Genomic DNA, 24,588 nt, shown 5'->3' with positions numbered 1-24,588 from the left:
ATCCTGCTAAGAGATCTTGCTGAAATGATCGGGAGACTACATAATTTTGTAGGCCTCTTATTTTATCAGTAAGTAATACCTTTTGGTCTTTTCTTAGGAACTGTAATTTTTGCGTCCTCTCGAGCCAATACTGAAGATATTGACGCATATAAATATCTACACCACACCGCCATTAAGTATATGAAAAAGACCCAACCCCACGTGATTAAAAACTATAAAAAATATTTTATTTTTAATAACAATATTATTATCTTACGCAAGTTTTGTAGTTATATAATAGCTGCCACTCTGTAAATTATAGATGTGAAGATCTAATTTAAGTTATTCTCTACATCTACTTATATAACCCCAAAACGTTTCACTTTCATATCATCAATATAGCATTACTATGTAATAATTAATTAAAAATAGTCACATCATAGCATTAACTATAATAGTATTTAATTTATAATAGTAATAATGTCATCAAACCATCTCAAGTTCTGCAATTTTTAATATCCAATACACAGCTCTACTCAGAAAATTACACACCACAGAATCAGACCTGTAAATTATTTTTAGTAAGTCTTGAAGTTTTTAATAACCAATTGAATTTGAACTCTAAATACATATGCCAGGAATCCTGCAGGTCATGGCCTTCGTGTAATAGCCTATTGTTTGTTGTAGTGTGTGTTTTGTTTTATTCTGAAATGCATTAACTTCTCAAAACTGACGAAAGATGGATTTTGGAAAATAGGAAAATTATGTAGGGAAACTAACGCTTTACTGAACGTTACTATTTTTCTGAAAATCGTGGGATTTCAAGCTTCAAAATGAGGGGTCATTCATTAAAATTCGTTCAGCCATTTTCCCGTATTTCCACTACCATTTCAAATTATATATAGATAATATATGTATGAATAAACCTTTATACACACGAATTTAAAGAAATGTCAACAAAATCATATAATCTGTACTTACACTAACCTTTACCCCAACAGCAGATGGCAAGTCTAGAACGTCGGGGTTCTCCACCTATTCTAACAGACTCAAGTCTAGGGTTGTAAAATACACAATAGATTCGCCCTTCAACAATGTCCGGGGTGTCTTGTTCTACTTGAGGCACTGACCGACCACATGTTTGGCTTTCATTTGGACTAACACTACATTTTCTTACAATGCTGGTCGCCTAACCAGTGTGGTAAGCACGATGCAGAACGGAGACTCACTGAACAAGGAAAAACACTGAAAACTTTTTGGTATCAAAGCAGTAGTGGAATATTGTACGAAATGGAACTATGAAAGTTGGAGATTTATCCTTCGAAGAGGTGGAAAAATTCAAATATCTTGGAGCAACAGTAACAAATATAAATGATACTCGGGAGGGAATTAAACACAGAATAAATATGGGAAATGCCTGTTATTATTCGGTTGAGAAGCTTTTGTCATCTAGTCTGCTGTCAAAAAATCTGAAAGTTAGAATTTATAAAACAGTTATATTACCGGTTGTTCTGTATGGTTGTGAAACTTGGACTCTCACTTTGAGAGAGGAACATAGGTTAAGGGTGTTTCAGAATAAGGTGCTTAGGAAAATATTTGGGGCTAAGAGGGATGAAGTTACAGGAGAATGGAGAAAGTTACACAACACAGAACTGCACGCATTGTATTCTTCACCTGACATAATTATGAACATTAAATCCAGACGTTTGAGATGGGCAGGGCATGTAGCACGTATGGGCGAATCCAGAAATGCATATAGAGTGTTAGTTGGGAGACCGGAGGGAAAAATACCTTTAGGGAGGCCGAAACGTAGATGGGAGGATAATATTAAAATGGATTTGAGGGAGGTGGGATATGATGATAGAGAATGGATTAATCTTGCTCAGGATAGGGACCGATGACGGGCTTATGTGAGGGCGGCAATGAACCTCCGGGTTCCTTAAAAACCAGTAAGTAAGTATTACAATATTACAAATAAATGTAAGTACCAAAATATTTGTAGGCCTACCTGATTAATGAAGACTAGTAAAATTTATTGTAGTAGTTAAGAATAAAGTAAAGAATTAGTTACTGAAGCACGAATTGAACCTATAAAAGTTATGTAGGCATGAAATTACTGGAAATTGAAGTATTTTGTGCTGGAATAAGAGACCTTTACAAGTACGCATGTCTGAGCGAGTCTCAGTTACTGACCTGGTGCCTAGAAAGTTTGTGTTTTGGATTCAATTTTATTTCGACGTCCATCCTCGGATTGAGGTTCTCGCTGATATGTAGACTACTTCTGTTGTGAGGCAGTACATCTCGCTTGACGATATGTGTCAGAGAAAGAAGTCAGCGATGTATGCAATGGAAGGGGATGGAAACTGGCCACACTACCCCATATCTCCTGAATCTATAGATTGACAAATCGAACTGAAACCCTGACCGAGTTACGTGAGCGCTGGCTGTCTTGGGGAGGAGCAAGTGAGAAAGCACTGGGGGGAGGGAGAGAGCACTATGCACTATGTACTTGCAGGTCCACTCACAGTTTGTCAAACCTGCTAACAAAAGCATTAAAAGGTTGACTAGTTGCCTGCAATGCTAGGATAATGGAACCTTCCTCGCCGACAGTGGAGGCAAAAATGAAGAATCCGTTATTGTGGTAATACTGGAGAGTGGTTCTTCTAATGGTCGCGATGCCCACTCACACCCTCTCTGATATTTACGTGGTGATTGGTGACTGAATGACGAGGAGCGAGGGAGAGAGAGAAAGAACGAGAGAGATTCCAGAAGTTTTACGGGGTTTCACTTGAAGTTGTCAGACTATATTTGCCTCATAAGTGATGCCTTGTTGGTATCACTTGTAAGGTTGAGACCTGTCTTCGGACACTTGACTAAACAACACTCGCTGATGGTAGCACGTAGCGAATTCCAGAGTCTTGGCAGGGCTATTGTGAAAGAGGTTAAGTATGAGGAGGTGCGATGGGATGGTATTGTTAGTGTTGTTTCATGACGAGAGCGTGTGAAAGATGATGGGAAAAGTTAAAGATAAGTGAAGACAGGTACGAAGGAATAGAAAAGTTAAAGATTTCGAAGAGAAGGAGACGTGAATGTAAATTTATTCTTTTATCTAGTTTAAGTGAACCTATTGCTTGCAGGGAAGGGGTAATAGGATTAGGGCAGAGTCGGGTAGTATCGGACATCGGGTAATATCGGACAGTGAGTTTCTTTCATCTACCACACGATGATAGCACCTGATTGACATGGTTACGTTTCAGTAATGTCGCATAGAGAAACGTAACCATGTCATTCAGGTATTACCATATGGTGGTAGATGAAAAAAACGCACCGTCCGATATTACCCGATGTCCGATACTACCCAACTCTCCCCTATATTTGCGAACATTGCTTACAAAACGTACACATGAATTATGAGCACGTTGAAGTTTCGTTTTGTTGTCGCTGGAAAGGTCGAAATAGGGCAATATAACCGCAAGGGACATGAGGAAAGCATATGGATAATAGAAAAGAGGTTACACGGTATAAGAGAATGATAACATACGACATGGGCATAAAGAGATATAAAATTATAGGGTATCATTTAATAGAATTAAGCAAAAATGACAATAAGAATAAAACAAATATACGATATAAATACACGTTAATTTTATCATTGATGTCATGAAAACACATATATATTGAGAAAGCAAAACTAATTATTATTATTTTTATTTTAATGAAGATACAAGCAGTTTTTCTTTGCTTCGATTCAATGACTGTTTTCCAGAGCTCCATACGACATTCCTGCTTGGCTTGAATAGGCCCTGATTGACCTAGAATCCAAAGCTATCACATGTGATTCTCCATCATAAATATAACCATGCATATTGGCATATCTGATGTCTCAGATCGGAATGTCGAACAAATCACATTTGCCGTACTGCAGCCCTTTTATTTTTATCCTGCAGTCGATATGCATGTCGTAGCTGAACCTGTCTTGTATAGATATCTACATATGTCACTCAACATCAGAGTTTATTGTCTATGTCAACAAAGTTATCAGCAAAAGAAAAAAAGACTATATAAAACTGACTAGGTGGAACAGATTGCTATGTAAGGTGGAGGTCTACCGGTTGCCATGGATCCCATGTTAGTTGCTTCATATTCGGCTAGGGCCAGCGTTTCTGAAACTTTCTTGAAGTGGGGACCACTTTTTTAAGTCAGAACAGTTCCGCGGACCACCTTACTTTTGTTCCCTTCGAAAATAAATTTATCATTTTTGTAGCATATTTTAATGCCAGTATAGTTATATTTTAAAACGGAATTAATTAATTAATTAGAATTAATTTATTTCAATTAATTTTGTATTAGTATTAACTAATTAAGTTAATATTAATAGAATAAAATTCATTTTCGTTTTTTTCGTCGATTAAGGTTTGGATAATTTTAACTGTTAATTTAAAAAATAAATAAATGTTGGTACTCACATTAATATTTCTACAGGTTTACTTTTTCCACTTGCGTGTTTCGTCTCTAAGTGCCGTTTCAATTTCGTGAGTTTCATAAACTAGTTTCAAAGCACTTCGTAACAAACAACGCACCGAGGTTTTGGTTCATTCATTGCCACAGCAAGTAAATCCAAGTTCCAAATAACTCTTGTCATATTTACGGAAGTATTTTTGCTTTGAATAGCTACCACTAGGGCTAGATATTTCTTCAATGGCACTAGAATCACCGATATTCATATCTTCACACACAGCTGCCTAAATGAAGCGTATCGTCACGTTCCTTTCTTTTCAAAGATGTATAATGGACACTACTTAACAGACAACTGCTAGCGTGTACCACATAAGAAGGATTTCAAACAAGTAACTGCTAACGGGCAAGCGATGAATCAACAATGCACAGAATTTGTTGTAAGTTACTTGTGAGTGGCTGCAAAAAAATATAATTAGAAAGGTATTGTAATTTGAATTTCTGGATCTGATTCGCCCGGATTTTAAAATAAGCGGAGTCTAAAATGTCTTTTATCGTCATCTGGAAAAACAGAAATAAAAAATAATGATGCAGAAACATGCCCGATTTTCAACAAGTAAAGATCCAATTTGGCATGTTCTATTATTGGTGTCAGTACTGGGAGAAAAAGTGAAAGGCGATTGCCATGATTCTGTTATTTCCAAACTCTGAGATTTTCAGCTATGGTGTAATACGCAATTCGTTTGAATTTTATTTTTTCTTATGTCTCTTTTGAAGGACCACAAGAGCAGACCTCGAGGACCACAGGTGGTCCGCGGACCGTAGTTTGAGAAACGCTGGGCTAGGAAATGAAACCTTGAAGGAGGAGTCAGTTACGATAAGCTCTCAACTCCCACGAAGCGAAGAAGCCTCGTCTAAGGGCACTTAACCTCCCAAAAATGTTTATTATTTACCTTTTGAAATGTATCTGTTCTTTGGCTTCTTACTTCCTAATATAATTAAGGCTGAGGTGGTTAAAAAGTAGAATGGGATGGGGTTATTAAAATGTGGGTTAGGAAAATGGTGAGATCTTCACAGAAATGTTACATATATTAATAGAATAAGAAAGACATCAAAAGTGGTTACATGTAAAAATGAGTGTCTCGAAGGTAATACAAGGTCTTTCTCATGGCACTTGCTTCGTGACAACTGGCTTCTTTATAGTATTTGAAGTATCACCGTTTGTATTTAATTTTGTTCAGCGCTTGTTTAAAAGGCATAAACAGTAAAAAAATTATTATGCACTCAATTGAAAATATGAATATGAATTACACACAACAGCTTCGAATTCGTCACCAGGCACGGCTCTAACGTACGTGTTGTGGGGAGGAACATTATCATTGCCAATTCAGAGGATTCTTTACAAAGAGGGATATTTTCAATACATAATATAGCAACACATTTTGAGATGGAAATATGTACATAAAAATTGAAAACAATGGCACTTCTAGGGCAGCATCCAATAAAAAGTACAGTAACAATTAGTAACAAATGTTTAGAGCTACTATCATATTTTAAGTACGTTGGAAGTGAATAATATTTTAAAACCTGATTTAGTACAGAAATCCTCTCGAGTAAGAAAATAAAATACTTCAGCTTAGCCCGAGAATATTGTACGAAATGGAAATATAAAAATTGTAAATTTATCTTTTGAAGAGATGGAGAAGTTCAAATATCTTGGAGCAACAGTAACAAATATAAATGACACTCGGGAGGAAATTAAACACAGATTAAATATGGGAAATGCCTGTTATTATTCGGTTGAGAAGCTTTTGTCATCCAGTCTGCTGTCAAAAAATCTGAAAGTTAGAATTTATAAAACAGTTATATTACCGGTTCTTCTGTATGGTTGTGAAACTTGGACTCTCACTCTGAGAGAGGAACATAGGTTAAGGGTGTTTGAGAATAAGGTGCTTAGGAAAATATTTGGGGCTAAGAGGGATGAAGTTACAGGAGAATGGAGAAAGTTACACAACGCAGAACTGCACGCATTGTATTCTTAACCTGACATAATTAGGAACATTCAATCCTGACGTTTGAGATGGGCAGGACATGTAGCACGAATGGGCGAATCCAGAAATGCATATAGAGTGTTAGTTGGGAGGCCGGAGGAAAAAAGACCTCTAGGGAGGCCGAGACGTAGATGGGAGGATACTATTAAAATGGATTTGAGGGAGGTGGGATATGATGATAGAGATTGGATTAATCTTGCTCAGGATAGGGACCAATGGCGGGCTTATGTGAGGGCGGCAATGAACCTCCGGCTTCCTTAAAAGCCATTTGTAAGTAAGTATTATTATTATTGCGAATAGTGACTAGCCTATGTTATGAGAACAATTTGTCACCACTGCCACAGGCTGTTTATCCATAGCATGCCTTGTGGGTCTCGAACCCTTGACCACTCACCTGAGCGGGGAGCCGAGGGGTGTGGCCACGCCGAAGCCCTTGGCGTCCAGGTTCCTGCCCACCTTCATGGTGTCGCAGGGCTCTCGCTCGTTGATGTAGTCGTTCTTGGGCGACTCTATCAGCAGGGCGTACTTGCCCTTCGAGGTGCGCACCCTCTTGATGCCCTCGTCGTACGTGCGCACGAAGACGTGTTTCCTCGAACTCATGAACTCCCACATCTTGCTGTACAGCGTGATCTGGGATTTCTGTGGACAGAACGAGAGCGTGGAGCATTAGTGACGTCATCAAGGGTGCAGAAAGGGCTTAGCGACCTACTTGACTCATGCAATCTACCTATAATTAGTATAAATCTAAATTGATACATATTTTTCTTCTGCTTGCAATGTTTTGACATTGTAAATTCTAGAAGGGGCTAGTCCATACATGGGCACAATTTTCGGTTACGTGAGGCACTCGATTTGAAATAGTTTGTTTACTAGGAGAGGAGACTGCAGAGTAGGATGGGAAATATGAACTGCTGTGACCTGCGTCACCTTATCGTAATCGCTAAGGCGGTCAGTGGCGAATTATTAGGAAAGCGCTTGGTTAACATGAGAGACTCGGAAACTTTTATTCAATTTGGCAAATTAATTCGGCAGCTTTAATCATAAACCTCTTTACTATTTCTCCATCATTGAATTGATTTAAATCACAGGCGAGAAATTGCGTAACTAGCCAATAATATTCCATCACTTTGTCTACGTTTATTTTCTTGAATATTCTGGCGTTTCTCAAAATTACTTAATAGATTTGCACGTTCTCGACCTAAAATAACTTCAGAAAATCATATTTCGTTTTCTACGCACATTTAATATTTTTAATCAATTTCTTTTAGAAATAATACGTACAAACAACATTTAATTCCTCGTAGGCTACCTTTTAATGCAGCTGTTTAAGGTATAATGTCGTATTTAGTATACTATGCAAATGTTAAGATCATAAATTTTCTTCGGAATAGTACGAAAAATAACATTTAATTTGTCTTACCTTCTAATTCAGCATGTTCTTTATGACATAAGGAGTAATGTCGTTGTATATTAAATTTATTAATGCCTAATAGGATTTTCGAGCATAACATACATCGTATGTTCTCCCCTTCTAAACAGCAAAAAAACTCTTCCTCCCATTTCTCTTGAAATAATCATTTTCTAACGCGCACACACTGCTTTGATAATGCCATTATGCCACCACTGATATTGCTTATGAAACTGATATAGAACCTGCCCACGCCTAGGAGCTACGTGAGGGAGGAACGGGGACTGTGAAGATAATGTCACTCAGAGCGATAAGCTCTGTGAAGGTTAGTGAGGCACAAATTCTCAAGTGAGGCACGATGCCCAAGTGTGCCGTAACATCTTAGAAATAATCCATTGACTTGAACGGCGATGACTCAGTATTGAAACAAAAACAATGACTAACGAACAAGATGGTCTGAAAGAAAGATGGTCACGAAACAAGACAAAGATGTCTAAGGGCCGATTGTATAAACCATTTAATCTTAGATCAGAAGTTAAATTGATCCTCGTTCTAGCTGAACTTGGAATTTTGTGTTGTATAACGTCTAATCTGAGATTAATTTGTCTTAAACTAAAGTCAACTTTAACTGAAGATATTTCTCCAATTAAGTTAGATGATCCAAGTTCAGTTATTTCTTTTCTGTTTGAAATATACGAGTGGCAGATTGTGCAAAAAGAATAACCATTATTATTAATATTAATAGATATGGTAGATACATTTATGTATATATATATATTTTTTTTTTCAATTTCTTGCCTTAATACATAAACAATCTTATAAGGCTTTATCGTGTTCAGCAGTATCAAATAACATAACCTATAATTATATTATGTTTATAACAACCATTAATTATTTATTAATGGATATGATAGGTACATTCATAAATTTTCAATTAACTGTATTACTAAACGAAAATTGTCGTTTTATAAAGCTTTATTATGTTTAGCAGTATCAAACACCATAACATAACAACTTGGAGAACAGTCAACCATCTTCTTATAGTCCGCCATTATTTACATTGCACAAAACAAACCAGTGTCTCGAACAGAGTGTACGGAAAGTCGCCAAAAAGTAATTGGAAAGTCGCTAGATTTCCCATTATCAACAAAGAAAGATTAAATTTTGTCACTATGGGGTGCTAAAAGGTTGCTAAATCCCTATTTAAGCAATATAAAAGTTAAAAGATATTGTCGTTGAAAAAGAGTTAAAGTCGCTACATTGGCAACACTGAACAAACCTGTACAACATGGCCCGCGCATCACATACTTCACCTGTTTATGCGATGTTGCCAAATCCTTTTCACGTGAACTTAGATTGCATTTGAACCAAGGTAATTCGATCGCAGGAAAGTTTCATACAATAGAAGTGTCTGAACTCGGTTCACTTTCCGATCTTCGATCAAAGTTGATCTCTAGTCAGGGAGTTTTATACAATTGGGCCTAAGAAATATAGACCATACCAAGCAAAAGAAAAACGAGACGAATCGAGAACTCCTCGGAATAAATAATTATATTTTGTTCCGTTGGAATGGTACGTCTGCTGTTCAGACCAGGATGTCCTTGGCCTGAGTGAACGATTCCAGGAATTCGCCATAATTAGAAATTATACGGGGTTCAATTACATGAATTGTTTCATATTAAATTTTGACGTCTGCAAGAATAGGCCACTGGTTTCGAACTCGGAGTAACAGATTACAATTCATCTATCCCTTCAGTTCAACAGACAATTTCTTCATTTATTCAAATGATGCAATCGAGATGGTAATCAGGGATGTCTAATATTTGAGAATTTGCTATGAATATCTAGTCCAAGCGAACACTTTGCTTCATATAAAATATTCAAATGCTGGGTTTCGATATAATACGTTAGAGAATACACGTTCTGACGTCAGATTTATACGTCCGTGGTGTTCTACTTAGACTATAGATTAGGGCTGAAAGTTTAATTGACCAAGCGGCGTTACTTACAACACACAGTACCGAGGAAAGTACGTATTTCCTTATGCTACTTTTACGATCAGGGGCCTATTTCACAAAGTTTACAAGCTTTGTAAATTGTAAACATATGTTTCACAATCTTTGTTTGTAATGTTGAACTTTACAAAGGAAATCAAATCTTTACAAATTATATTTTGCTCACTTTGCAAGTATTCTGTTTCACAATGAAGGGTAATTTTACAAACGTGTAAACTTTACTTGTAAAATAAGCACATTTTCTACAATACCTCTGAGATGTGTAAAGTTTGATATTGCAACAAATTATGAATAAATACAATAAAGAAATACTTATTAAATTAATTTTTGAGTAACTTTATAATATTAAGAATTAAACTAAAGCAGTTTTGATGTTATTAAGGAGTTCTAATGACTCAGACGAAGATATTGAATTTAGGCCTAATCAAACTAAGACGTATACGTAAAATTCTCCGGCCAAGAATTAATAATACGTTCGTATCATTGTATGAATTTAATGAAAGGTTTCGAATGAGTCCCGCGCTATACTTCAGAATATTGCGTAAGTATTTATATACGAAGACTGTACTTAATAAATACTCACACTTAAAAAAGAAGTTTCCTGCACCAAAAATAAATAATTCAGTAATGCAATAACGACACTACTTATGCGATATTCTGAAGTCGTTTCGAGTCCCGTTTCGCTAGAATCTCTCCTACAAGATATGGGACGTCATATCCAACATCCAAGAGGGAAAAGTGATGTCCTAGCCTCAAAGCGAGAACTGTATTGTTTTGCATTGGATACAGTCAGTTCCGTGGGTTAGCAGATAAGCACGGAATTTCTAAGATATCAGTGTGCAAAAGTGCCCACAGGGTAGTTGATGTTGTTAAAAGTTAAATTCGGGGCAGGGTTTTGATCACCAAAATGTTATTTACTATAGCACAGAATTTGTATGGTGCTGCTGGGATCACTAATGTTTGTGAGGTTATGGATGCAACATTAATAAATACCGATGGATCAACACAAAAAATGAACATGATTTTTTGGTTAGACATCGTAATTATTTTATCAATTGCATATTTGTACGTGGACCAAATCTGTTATTTACTTATTTGACTGAATTCTGTGCTAACTTCGGTCATTCAAGTAACAAACGTATTGGTATACTCGACCAATCACATCACATGAAACTCCATTGTCGCCAATATATAAAAATCTAAATACTTTTAATTTTCTTTAACAATACTTTATATTTTCTGTTGGTGAAATATGAATCAGCAAGCTTAGAATAATTTATTTTAGTACAAAATATCAACATATGTATTGACAGTAGTAAAAATACAGCGAATTTAGCTCTGCTCCTTAGCGATTTTTGTAAACTGTTGTTGGCGATATTGTGTAACCAAAAATGCGTATATGTAAATTTCTTTAGCTGATTTTGTAAAGTTCGTCAAACTTTACAAACTAATAAAATAGCATTGTGAAACACAATTTACAAGCATTTGTAATCTTTTTTTACTTGTTATTTGTAAATTTTTAATTTGTAATTTGTAAGGATTGTGAAACGGGCCCCAGCACGACTTCGTATCCTAGCAACCACATATAGTTAATATACAGTAGATTGTGTTAACGCCACATAACAAGACTGACCCTAAGATTCAATTGTAATTATTAATGCAGTACAGAATGTGTGTGCCGTCTATCATTATTGGTGTCTATGTCGTTTGTCATTGCTTTGGTCTTTGTAGGGTTCATCTGTAGCCCCGGTTTCTTTGCTCAGATCTGCTAACATTTCCTGTAGTTCTTTGGCGGATTTTGCGAACAACCAGAGTCTTCTTTAGTTACAAGCCGGAGCATGGGTAGGTTTGGCAACGCAGAGTGGAGGCGGGAGATTTTAGAGTGATATTGTGTTTGCTCATTGCTTTTGTTATACGTAACGCGTATTTTTTCAATATTACTTCATGCACAATATTACTTCATGTGAAGCGAGGTGAGTTTGTGAAGCGAGGTGAGTCAGTGAAGTTATGGTTTTACAGTGCAGTGAACAGTTCCGATCAGTGATAATTTATTGCGTCAATGAAATGTGTTCTATAGTGTCAGTGCAATGTGTTACAGAGTGTCAGTGAAATGTGTGCTAAAGTGTCAGTGAAATGCGTCATAGTGCCACTACAGGGAATGAGATGAGAGTAAAGTGAAAGACTATTGAAAATTATGTAGGACCTATACATAATTATGTAGGTTGTATTGTAAAATTAGGTGTTTTATTTTATGTTTTATTATTATTGTGTTAAATTGTATTGTGTATTCTTATTGTATTGTGTATAAAATTGTATATGTGTTGTAAATTGTATTATGTATTGTAAATTTTATTGTGTATTGCTTATCATTTTAACTGTGTATTGTTAATATTGTGTATACCACTGCCACCGGGTGCTTGCCCACTTGCAGTGTAAATAAATACATACATACATGCACAAAGGTAAGATCAAGATTCAGAGTAGTGATGTAAATTATTACGGGTTCGAAAATAGTGTTTTATTGCAATCAATTAGCTATACTTCAGAATACGGCGTAAGTAGGCTACTTACATACAAAGGCTGCCACTTAAAATAATTACAAAAACATGTTTTTATTGATAGTACGAAAGTAAATAAATAAAAAAGATATTCCTTGCACCGAAAATAATAAAATCAACAATGCAATAAAGACGTAAGTTCCTACGCAGTATTCTTAAGTTCCATTCAGTTAACAAATTTGTGGCTAGCAAATTGACAATGTTTTGCCGCTTAATGTTGTTTCATCTCTGACGTGAAAGGTCTAGGATATCATATACATTTTAATTTCATGTGATTATGTCGTGTTTTTCTATAAATATTTCAGATGTCCAGGAAGCCAGTTTTAGTTTGAACCTGGCCTGTCACCATAACAATACTGTTATCCTAAATTATTTGTTATAAACTTTTTAAAATATAATTTTAAATAAATATAACTACAGAAAACAAGCTAAGAATGTAAATTATGCAAATAAAATAAAAATGTAAACAGAGGAAACTATTGACATACCTATTATAATAAAAGTATGAGGATGTCAATACAGTTAACCAAGTAAAAAAAAATCTATGAAAAAATGAAAAAAACATACCTTCAACATAATACGTAACAAAACGCAACATTATCATTAAGTACGTGTATGTGTCAATTAGCGTAAACTCAGTGAACTTTAAATCCTATAAAAAAAATACGAAGTGAAAAGAAACATGTTTATACCGAATTTATTACAAAATAAATAATATTAATAAACAAACCTTAAAAACCAACAAAGTGATTATATGCATCTACAAATTATAGGTAGTTCTGACGTATAGCAGGCATTCCGAATCTTCAACAAAACTGCAACATTTATGGGATCACAAAACAGCTGTTTAGAATGAACTTGAAAACCAACGGCGTAACTTTATTGATATAGCAGGCGAGACCCAACAATTTGGCTAGAATTCTGATACAAACCAAAAATAAGATTATAAAAATGTAGTTATACAATATTTAATATTTAGTAGAATAGTCAATTACTTTGTCATCAATACCCGTAAAAATTTCCAAAGACTGCAACCATTTTATTTTAATTTATTGTCTTCATTTTTTTTATCGCCAACACGCACTTAGTTTACAATACATCAACAATTAACGTTTGGTACGACCGCGAACATAAATCCATCGACACACACTTATATTGTAACATTAATTTACATTGAAAATCGACATTAGCACAAACACGTGTACTGTACGGTCGGCCTCCGGGTGACAGTTAATTACAGTGTTGCCGACGTATGGCTCCGGATTGTAACTAAAGAAGGCTCTGGAATAGCACTATGTCATCTGCAAGTCTTAGGTTTGATAGCATTCTTCCATTGATATTTATCCCTTTAGTTTTCTGAATATCGCCTCGAGTGTACTTTTCTTGTAGCTAATGGGTAGGCCTACATAAATAAATAATAGGAGAATTGACAATATTTTTATTATTCATTCTTCACTAGTTAAGAGCTATAACTTCAAATTGTACAGCTAATCAACACAAATTAAAAAGTATCGTATTTAATATAATCTCACTACTCATAAAGATTTATTTCTCTTGAACCAAGTGTACTGCTGCCAGCGTTAGTTTGACTATCGTTTTTATACCGCAGTTTCCGTTCAGGGTCTAGCCCTCGAAAAGCTGAGCAAAACCAGTTATCGTTTTTTACTTCAGCTCCACCACGCAGATACACTATGTTGCGTAGTGAGTGCTGGTTAGAAATCTGTATTCCAGTCTTGCACCATCATAACCTCGCATTTTATCAGAACGCGATTTATTTTGTTTTCAGATTGGGTACAATGTTTACAATTTCTTCCATTCTCTTACTGAGAAGAAATATACGATGTTGACAACTTAACAATAACAATAAACAAGAGGGAAATGAGAGCGATGAACAAATTTACCAAATATTACGAAGACCCTTATTGTGGTAGCATACGTTAACATACATACGTCATCTATACGTCACTACTAACGTGAACATAGCGTTGACGAATTAGGCCCGTAACACACTTGAAGAGTTTTCGCTAGCGAGAAATGTGTTGCGAGAAAGAGGCGAAGAGCCTTCCTCCACACACTTGGCGAGTTCTCGCTATCACAGATCACACCTCGCTATGATCAGCTATGCACTGCCTTCATGCAGAAAGCATTTTTCTGATTATAGTAATCACTCGTTGGGAGAAATATTATAGGTTATGTATTTACGTATATTGTCGTACTTAAATATATAACCTGTAAGTATATTGTCGTACTTTACAAATTACGTACGAACGCTATGTTGAATCTGAGTATTCAGATGATGAGGAAATGGAGTTACATGAACATATTTTGTTAATGAAAAGAAAAAGTAGGCCTAAAATTAAAGCCAGAAATATCTGAAAATCACATTTTATCTTACGAAAATAAGGGCGAGTTTTGGACACTGGTTTCGATTTGAATGATGATACGTTTAGGCGTTATTTCAGGTTGAATGGACCTCAGTTTTTTGCCATTCATGATATGATAGAGGATTCTTAGCTATATTCTGATTAAAATTATGTAAACTGTTAAGACATATAGATACATTATTTCAAATGTTTAATCAATACTATTAAATCTCATCAAAATAAAATATAGCCCTATTTATTTTCAGATAATCTGATATTTGTCTCCAGATTTCTTCTTTAAGTTTCGTGTTTTTATAGTTTTCATCCCGTGTATCATATAAATAGGCCTACGGGTGACATCGTACAAGTTCGATAAGTTTCTGACTGCAATTATCAGCCATCTTTCCTCATTTTCAAATAAAAGCAATACAATTTATCGCCACCTTTGATATCTTTTTGTACATTCAATCGTCATAAAGAGTATAAATGTCAAACATCTTTGATAAATGTGCCAAGAAAATTCGCTGAGTTACCGATTCCAGCGAGAAACTCGCGCGAGGTTTTTGTCTCGAACGAGAATCTCTTCCAGTGTGTGGACGTCCATTTGAATCCATGTTATCAATCTTTGAATTTTCTTGCAACACATTTCTCGCTGGCGAAAACCCTTCAAGTGTGTTACGGGCCTAACGGACGGGCGGAATGTGAATTTCACGTTGATAATGAAGTGTTACGTACTCTGAAGAAGTCCCATGTAGAGCCGTGGTACAGGGTGCCGTACTGCACCTCGGTCTGTGAAGCCAGGTCCTCAGGGGAGTTGATGGGCGCCACCATACGCTCCACCGTGAGGAAGGCGGCCAGGTTGGCAGTGTACGAGGAGATGAGGATGAGCGTGAAGAACCACCAGACGCTGCCCACTATCCGCCCGGAAATGGACCTGCAAAGGACAAAACGTTCATAATCGGCGATTTCTACTAAACTATTGGGCGGATTTTGTTCACATTCAATATCTACGACTCAATTTATCAGGGAATGATGTAGCTTACATGAAATATAATTATTTTAGTAGATAGTCTCTGTTTCTTACTTACTTACTTACTGGGTTTTAAGGAACCCGGAGGTTCATTGCCGCCCTCACATAAGCCCGCCATCGGTCCCTATCCTGAGCAAGATTAATCCAGTCTCTATCATCATACCCCACCTCCCTCAAATCCATTTTAATATTATCCTCCGATCTACGTCCCGGCCTCCCTGAAGGTCTTTTTCCCCTCCGGTCTCCCAACTAACACTCTATATGCATTTCTGGATTCGCCCATACGTGCTACATGCCCTGCCCATCTCAAACGTCTGGATTTAATGTTCCTAATTATGTCAGGTGAACAATACAATGCGTGCAGTTCTGTGTTGTGTAACTTTCTCCATTCTCCTGTAACTTCATCCCTCGTAACCTCAAATGTTTTCCTAAGCACCTTATTCTCAAACACCCTTAATCTCTGTTCCTCTCTCAAAGTGAGAGTCCAAGTTTCACAACCATACAGAACAACCGGTAATATAACTGTTTTATAAATTCTAACTTTCAGATTTTTTGACAGCAGACTGGATGATAAAAGCTTCTCAACCGAATAATAACACGCATTTCCCATATATATTCTGCGTTTAATTTCCTCACGAGTGTCATTTACATTTGTTACTGTTGCTCCAAGATATTTGAATTTTTCCACCTCTTCGAAGGATAAATCTCCAATTTTTATATTTCCATTTCGTACAATATTCTCGTCACGAGACATAATCATATACTTCGTCTTTTCGGGATTTACTTCCAAACCGATCGCTTTACTTGCTTCAAGTAAAATTCCCGTGTTTTCCCTAATCGTTTGTGGATTTTCTCCTAACATATTCACGTCATCCGCATAGACAAGCAGCTGATGTAACCCGTTCAATTCCAAACCCTGCCTGTTATCCTGAACTTTCCTAATGGCATATTCTAGAGCGAAGTTAAAAAGTAAAGGTGATAGTGCATCTCCTTGCTTTAGCCCGCAGTGAATTTGAAAAGCATCAGATAGAAACTGACCTACACGGACTCTGCTCAGTCTCTGTTTCTACTAAACTATAATTGTATTGGACGGATTTTCTACGATCATAATCGACAATGGAATTCCTCAAGGATCAATATTAGGTCCCCTACTTCTTCTAGTGTTTATAAATGATCTTGCCTCCCTAATAAAAGATGTAGGTCATTCCATATTACTTGCAGATGGCACAAGTATAGTAATTACAGCCAATAACTCCAACACATTCCAATCTTCAACAGAGGAAATTCTCTTCAAAATATGTGACAGGTTCTCAGTCAATAAATTGGTACCCAAGAGTTGGAACTTAAAACTGAGACGATTCTTCCGACGCCGGGGTGGTATCCGGTGTGGCTTAGTGGATAAAGCATCAGCACATAGAGCTGAAAACCCGGGTTCAAATCCCGGCGCCGGAGAGAATTTTTCTCCGTTCCATTACTCTTTCATCGTACAATAAATTGGTACTGAATTGTAACAAAACTAACATAATTCAATTTAAATCCTGTCCAAACTCAACCTCGCAAATTTCTAGTGCAATAATTAACAATAGATCCCTATTAGAAACAACAACAACCAAATTTCTTGCCTTAAAAATCGATAATGTGTTAAATTGGAAAAATCATATTAAAGAAATTACCCCCAAACTAAATTCAGCTTGTTTTGCTATTAGATCTATGCAAAAGATAGCAAATATCAATACCTTAAAAACAATATACTTTGCATACTTCCACTCGGTAATGAGTTTTGGAATAATATTCTGGGGAAATTCCACAGATAGTAACAGTATATTTCTACTACAAAAAAGAGTAATTAGAATAATAGTAGGTGCCAAATCTAGGGAATCGTGTAGGACTATTTAAAAAAAACTGCAAATAATGTCCATGGCTTGTCAGTATATCTTTCATTAATAATCTTCCTCGTATGTAATCGTGAAAACTTTTTGTAACTAATTCAACAGTTCATAGCATAAATACACGTCAAAAATGACTCCATCGGCAAGTCTATCGTGCTATCAAAAAGGAGTGCGTTATATGGCAGTAAAAATTTTTAATAGCCTCCGTATCGATATAAAAAATGAAACTCAAAACATAAAATTATTTAGGGCCAAATTAAAGAAGTACCTAATTTCTCACGCCTTCTATTCTGTAGGTGAATTCATGACATTCAATAACACTTCATGAAATTGATACTAAAACTTTGTGTTGTACTAGTAGACTATATTGTAAATCTCTTCTGTATATATTTCATCTTGACTGTGACTATAAATTAAGACTTTATAATAGTATTAAGTTTTTTGACTTGTCCCATATTCTAGCTGTAAGCAATGTCTGAATACCATGGAATGTTAATAAATACAATACAATACGGTACATGAAATGTAACAACTTCAATAACAAATTCACGGGTGATTATTTAAAATAAAGAAACGTGTTCGTGATTTCGTTTGTACCGCGGTGGAATCAGTACGCACGAATAGGAATAATTCTTTGTGAAGAGAGTTTTATTACGCACACTATTATTTATTTTATTTTGCAAAATGGTACCTGGCCTTCACGTTTGAATAAGCCACTGAGAGCTGTCTGGTATTTCAACGTTCACATTCCCTTTCAATGTGTATCTATATTCGTAATGAAAAAAGCGACATTGGAAATGATCGTATACATGCAGCTATGTTATGTGAATTTGGAAAAAAAAAAAAATTCTGCTTAGAATTTGTCAATTAAATAAAACGTCTTAATTTTTGGAATATGTTTCTTCTTATTTGGGAGCAAATGAAATGAATCCGTTTATAAGATAGACAGTAACACCAGCGAGGGCGGTACGAGCTGGCTACCTGAACCGAGGCGGCATTAGGCCCTGGGTTCGAGTCCAAATTGGTTTGATTACCTGATTGTATTTTTAACATGAAATGTTGATGCGCCTGACATCTCAGAAATCTGGTCACACTTGCTGTTAACGCGATTAACATCAGCCAAACAGCCACGATAACAGTTCAGAAACATTTACGAAGTGTTGAACTTGATTTAATTAAATGAAATTTCATACACAAATGCGGCTGATTAGTAAAGACGGTAATACTTAGTATGCCACTTAATGGTATCAGTTTCCAAATGAATGTAGCTCTGCACTGAGATCATTATTATTCATTGCAATGTTTGCCAGATTTAATTGCGGGAGTATGTGACCGTTGAGAGCAGAAGTGGTGTAAGTCAAAATTGAGTAATGAGATTTAAATTAAAAATTCTGTAAAATAAGCGCAAAGTAGCAATTAATATGTCCTTCGTGCTATCCACTGACTACTGATAGTTTAAATGAATTGAATATTAATTGCTACTTTGCGCTGTATTTTACAGAATGTTTACTTTAACCCTCATTACCCATTTTTGACTTACACCACTTCTGCTCTAAACGGCTCACACAGAGGCAGAAAGGAATATAAATAGAAATATCAAACTTTTATTTCAAATCCCAAACATCCTTACAACCTCAACCCTGCTCACTGTAACAATCACGAACATAGACGTTTCGTCGACCTGGTTGGCGAGTTGGTATAGCGCTGGCCTTCTATGCCCAAGGTTGCGAATTCGATCCCGGACCAGGTCGATGGCATTTAAGTGTGCTTAAATGCGACAGGCTCATGTCAGTAGATTTACTGGCATGTAAAAGAATTCCTGCGGGACAAAATTCCGGCACATCCGGCGACGTTGATATAACCTCTGCAGTTGCGAGCGTCGTTAAATAAAACGTAACATTTAACATTTAGACGTTTCACACAATTATGAGATTTCGACGCATCTCCAGCCACTCTTTTCCAAAGTTTTCCTAATTGTAAGGCAAATGTTAGGTTATTCATGACATCGTCAGTGTTATCTCGCTATGACCGCTACATAACATTGTAGTTCATATAAATATCGTAATATAATGCCATTCGCAACATGATGGAAGAAGAGAAGCGTGAAGTATGAAGGTAGCTTTCACCTTCGTCACACTATGTACATACGATGAGCTTTCACCCCAGCGAAACCCTCTGTCTGACATTGCCACATGCTATAAAAGTGTGATGCAGTTATTTTGCTTTGTAAACTGATCATAACGATGGGATGTACTTCTTTCTCACTCTGCGTCGTGGTTGGATTTGAATGAAGCATTCCAGTCAGAAATTAATGAGTTTGGTGTTGTAATTTTCCACTTGTTCCTTCCCCCTCCCCTCTGCCTACATTGCTATCGATTTTATTCACAGAATATGAAATTGTAGCAAACAATCAGGGATTGTTACATGCAAACTCTAAATAGACGCCTCTAATAACCGGCCGTGCTCTGTGTGGCATAACTGGGTCATAATATATACCGCTGCGAGGGGTGAAAAGGGGAGGAGGAAAAGTTTGTTTTTAGCACTGGGAGTTTAAACCACTGTGATGGAACTTGTACTCTTCGCTAGCGTTTAATAATGCACAGCTATCTCCGCTAGATGTCAATACAGTCGATGGGCAGATTCAGCAGAGCCTCGGAAAGCGTTTAAAAAATTAAACAACAGAAAGCGTCCACTTGCGAATATTGGGGGGGGGGGAGGTTACATTATTTATATATGTAGAACATATCAGCCCTAACGTCCATATAATAAATATGTAAGTAGACTACCTATGTGTGTACAGTAGTAATATACGTTACAAGAGCGATATGTTGACGTTTTCATGGTCGAGGAAAAGATTGAAAAAGCGAAACGTGGTTGAGCTTTTTTAATTTCCGAGAACATGAAAACAAACATACCGCTCGTGTATCGCACATTATTTTGTGCGAAGATCGTTTATTACATACCTGAAAGACGAATTTCTAATTAGTTGGAATGAAATCTCTATGTTGGTTTCTGTTTAATGACGGCAACTTCGGAACACCAAAATATCTTTCTTCAACATTGTTGCTATAAAATGTTTTCTGTGTTTACTATACTCCAGCAGGCCGTGATATACGTCTGTCTTTTTTTCCCCCCAGTCTATAAATGCGAACTTAAAACAAACGGTAAGGTTATGTAATGATTTATTTTTCATTTTAATATTTTAACAATATTATTTATATAACATATTGCAGTAATAACATCGGCATCTGGAATCTCGTTGGTTTTTTTCACGGCTTCCTTAATGTTACTTGTATCAGGAATGCAATAAGTTTCGTGGAGTAGTAGACTTTACTTAATGTTTGCAGATATTTAAAAACAATAATTAACAGTGCAATTTAGGTGAAATTGCAGTGGTAAGTTTCCAATTTATAATTATTACTATGTTAAACGTCTCTAAAAATAATATGTTAAAAGCCTAAAGCAGTAAAATGAATGTCGCGCTTAAGCGGTAAGAAGAGGGAAATTATTGTGTGTGTTACGTTGGGAATACTGAATGTGGTATTTCACACTTACCGCGTATTGGTTCTGTGCGGAAAACAAGCAAATACGCACGATCTCGCACAAAATTATATGTTGATAAGCGAGTGTAACTAAATGACCGGAAGTCAATACTGTCCTTGAACATTGTAACGCACTGCAAGTACCGTAGAAGAGGGTAAAGTGGATCAAAATTTTGCTATTTTTAATGATATTGAGGTTATGCAATGGAGCGAACTTTCTCAGAAAATACCATTTTGTCGTCATATCCTTCACTTATGAAGGCACGTTACAAGAATTGAATTACAATGTATAAAAAATAGTTTTTTTAATTTGACTTGTGATCGAAGTTACCTGCTTCAATAGGGTAAAGTAGATCACCATTCAATTTTTAGTTTAAGATCGATTTTAAAATATTGCGGAGTAAAGTCGATCACTGTGTATGTTTTTAAAAAACAAATTAAGTGTATTACATATGTTTATATGGCAGTTATTTTAATTTTAAAACTCATTTATCTCATTAAATATCAGTCCTATCAAAATTTTTCAAGGAATAAAACTTATCGCAAATTATTTTTAAAGAAACTTTTGTTATGTAACATTTTTCACAAAAATCAGTAATAAGCGAGATATTTCGATTTATTTAATTCAGGCCCCGTTATAACCCCCCTTTTAAATAATGTATTTTGAATGCCATACAGCCTAAAATCTAAGTTACAACGAACTTAATTTATATAACAATTTTCATCGATATCCGTTCAGCCATTATCGCGTGAAAAGGTAACAAACATACAGACAGACAGACCAGCGAGTAGGGATTATAAAGAATGGACACTGAGCGAATTTTCCTGTGTTTTGTTTCTCTGTGCGCCGGCGTTTAGTTCCACTTTCAAGCGCTAGAGGTTAGTGTAATCGAGCATACGCTAAGATAATAATTGAGAATAGAATTAAGGCACAGGATCCAAACATCGCCTACCTTATTGCATAATCCAGTAACGCTTTGCTTCAAATAAATTCAAGTTAACAGCTTTTCCTTATTTCTCAGTGACAAACTAGTTGTAATAATAATATTTTATATTTCAGATATCAAATTAGGGGAGGTCGGGTAGTATTGGACATCGGGTAATATCGGACAGTGCGTTTCTTTCATCTACCACCATATGGAGGTACCTGAATGACATGGTTACGTTTCTCTATGTGACATCACAGAAACGTAACCATGTCAATCAGGTACTATCATCGTGTGATAGATGAAAGAAACTCACTGTCCGATATTACCCGATGTCCGATACTACCCGACTCTCCCCTATTTTATAAAATAATACAATGCATTATAAAATTAAGTATCGAATTCGTTTAATATTTGTATATAATATAATATAGGTATATGGTTTTACTCTCCATTTTCAGCGCTATCAAATCATTACATATTTTAATTGTTGCTGGGGTCAACGTCTCAACTCTCATTATAAAGGAACTCTAGAGTCTAGACATTACAGTTAATGAAGGATTTATTATTTTATGGATCCAATTTATTTTATTTGAGTACATAATGTACCTAGATCTATTAATTATATGTATTATATTTCCGCTGTGTCGACTACTAGCTGGTGTGATGTCAGCGCCAACTCTAGGGAGAAAGCAGAATCTCACGCTCTAGCTGGCTTGAAGGTCATTGAAATCAGTCCTGCTACATCAAAGGTACCGACACGAAGTGTCCATTCTTTATAATCCCTATTCGCTGGGCAGACAGACATACAAACAAAAATTTCAAAAAAATTATTTTCGGTTTTTTTTTAGGGTGGTTAATTGTATATGTTAGGACCAATTATTTTTGTAAAATCGAAAATTACCAGAAAAATTTCGGCAACAGATTTATTATTAGTATAGATTAAATGAACAAGTAGCAGGAGGAAATGAATGGGAAGGACAGGGGAAGTAGGCAAGAAGTGGAAAGACAAATTGGAAGAAGGCGCAGGACAAGTGAGCTCACCTGGGCGAGATGTCGCAGCCCTGCTGCATGAAGGCGCCGAGTGCGAACCAGAGGCTGTTGAGGATGCTGAAGTCGTTGGCCACGGTGCTGGGCTGCGACGCCGGGGTGCCCACGCCCGAGTGGTGGTGCCCGCCGTCGTCCCCGTAGTGCAGCAGGCGCCACTCGTAGGGCGAGAAGCGCGACACGATGAACAGCACGATGCTGACCCCCACGTACGAGAAGATGACGCACACCCAGATCTCCTTGGACAGCGGGTTCAGGAAGCTGAACACCCCGGGCTTCTGCTTGACGGGCTTCTTGATCATGATGCTGATGCCCAGGGACATGAAGGGCTTGCTGAAGTCGATCACGCGCTCGCGCTCCGACGTGATCGTCATGGACGCTATGGCGATGTCCGCCTCCTGCAAACAATATGGCGATCCATGTGAGTAGGGCTAGGATTTTGATGACCTATAAATCATGAAAAAATGTCCTAAAAACAATGAATTTATGACCTAAACATCTTTCAAAAATGACCTAAAAATTGATCTTACATAATTGCCTTAGTAGGAAATAGTAATATACGTTACAAGAGCGGTATGTTGAAGTTTTCATGTTCGAGGAAAAGATTGAAAAAGCGAAACGTAGTTGAGCTTTTTTAATTTCCGAGAACATGAAAAAAAACATACCGCTCGTGTATCGTACATTATTTTGTGCGAAGATCGTTTATTACATACCTGAAAGAGGAGTTTATAATTAGTTGCAATGAAATCTCCATCTTGGTTTCTGTTCAATGACGGCAACTTTTAAAAACTAAAATATCTATCTTCAACATTGTTGCTATAAAATGTTTTCTGTGTTTACTATACTCCAGCAGGCCGTGATATACGTCTGTCTTTTTTTTCCCCCTCCCAGTCTATAAATGCGAACTTAAAACAAACGTAAGGTTATGTAATGATTTATTTTTCATTTTAATATTTTAACAATATTATTTATATAACATATTGCAGTAATAACATCGGCATCTGGAATCTTGTTGATTTTTTCACGGCTTCCTTAATGTTACTTGCATCACGAATGCAGTAACTTTAGTGCAGTTGTAGAGTTTACTTAATTTTTGCAAATATTTAAAAACAATAATTAACAGTGCAATTTAGATGAAATTGCAGTGGTAAGTTTCCAATTTATAATTATTACTATGTTAAACGTCTCTAAAAATAATATGTTAAAAGCCTAAAGCAGTAAAATGAATGTCGCGCTTAAGCGGTAAGAAGAGGGAAATTGTTATGTGTGTTACGTTGGGAATACTGAATGTGGTATTTCACACTTACCGCATATTGGTTCTGTGC

The 24,588-nt window shown here is 36.3% G+C and overlaps 1 protein-coding gene and 1 non-coding gene across 5 annotated transcripts in view; one reads left to right on the top strand and one right to left on the bottom strand.

The window, feature by feature from the left end:
* Positions 1-24,588, bottom strand: part of LOC138702818 (glutamate receptor 1-like) — a 789,302-nt gene that overhangs the window by 76,061 nt on the left and 688,653 nt on the right. For all 4 annotated transcript variants that reach the window (XR_011332897.1, XR_011332898.1, XM_069830115.1 and 1 more), the window contains exons 13-15: positions 23,261-23,661; positions 15,565-15,763; positions 6,880-7,124 (exon numbers count right to left, since the gene is read on the bottom strand). Coding sequence is in view for 2 of the 4 variants with exons in the window: in XM_069830115.1 (XP_069686216.1) it covers positions 6,880-7,124; positions 15,565-15,763; positions 23,261-23,661 (845 nt within the window). In the remaining 2 variants the exon portion in view is untranslated. The remainder of the gene's footprint in view (positions 1-6,879; positions 7,125-15,564; positions 15,764-23,260; positions 23,662-24,588) is intronic.
* Positions 17,240-17,311, top strand: TRNAY-AUA (transfer RNA tyrosine (anticodon AUA)). Its single transcript has one exon. It is a non-coding gene; the product is annotated as a tRNA-Tyr (tRNA).

The sequence above is a fragment of the Periplaneta americana genome, chromosome 7, assembly GCF_040183065.1.
Source record: "Periplaneta americana isolate PAMFEO1 chromosome 7, P.americana_PAMFEO1_priV1, whole genome shotgun sequence".
Lineage (NCBI taxonomy): Eukaryota > Metazoa > Arthropoda > Insecta > Blattodea > Blattidae > Periplaneta > Periplaneta americana.
Note: the sequence above shows the minus strand (reverse complement) of the source record. Positions and strands in the feature narration are given on the sequence as shown.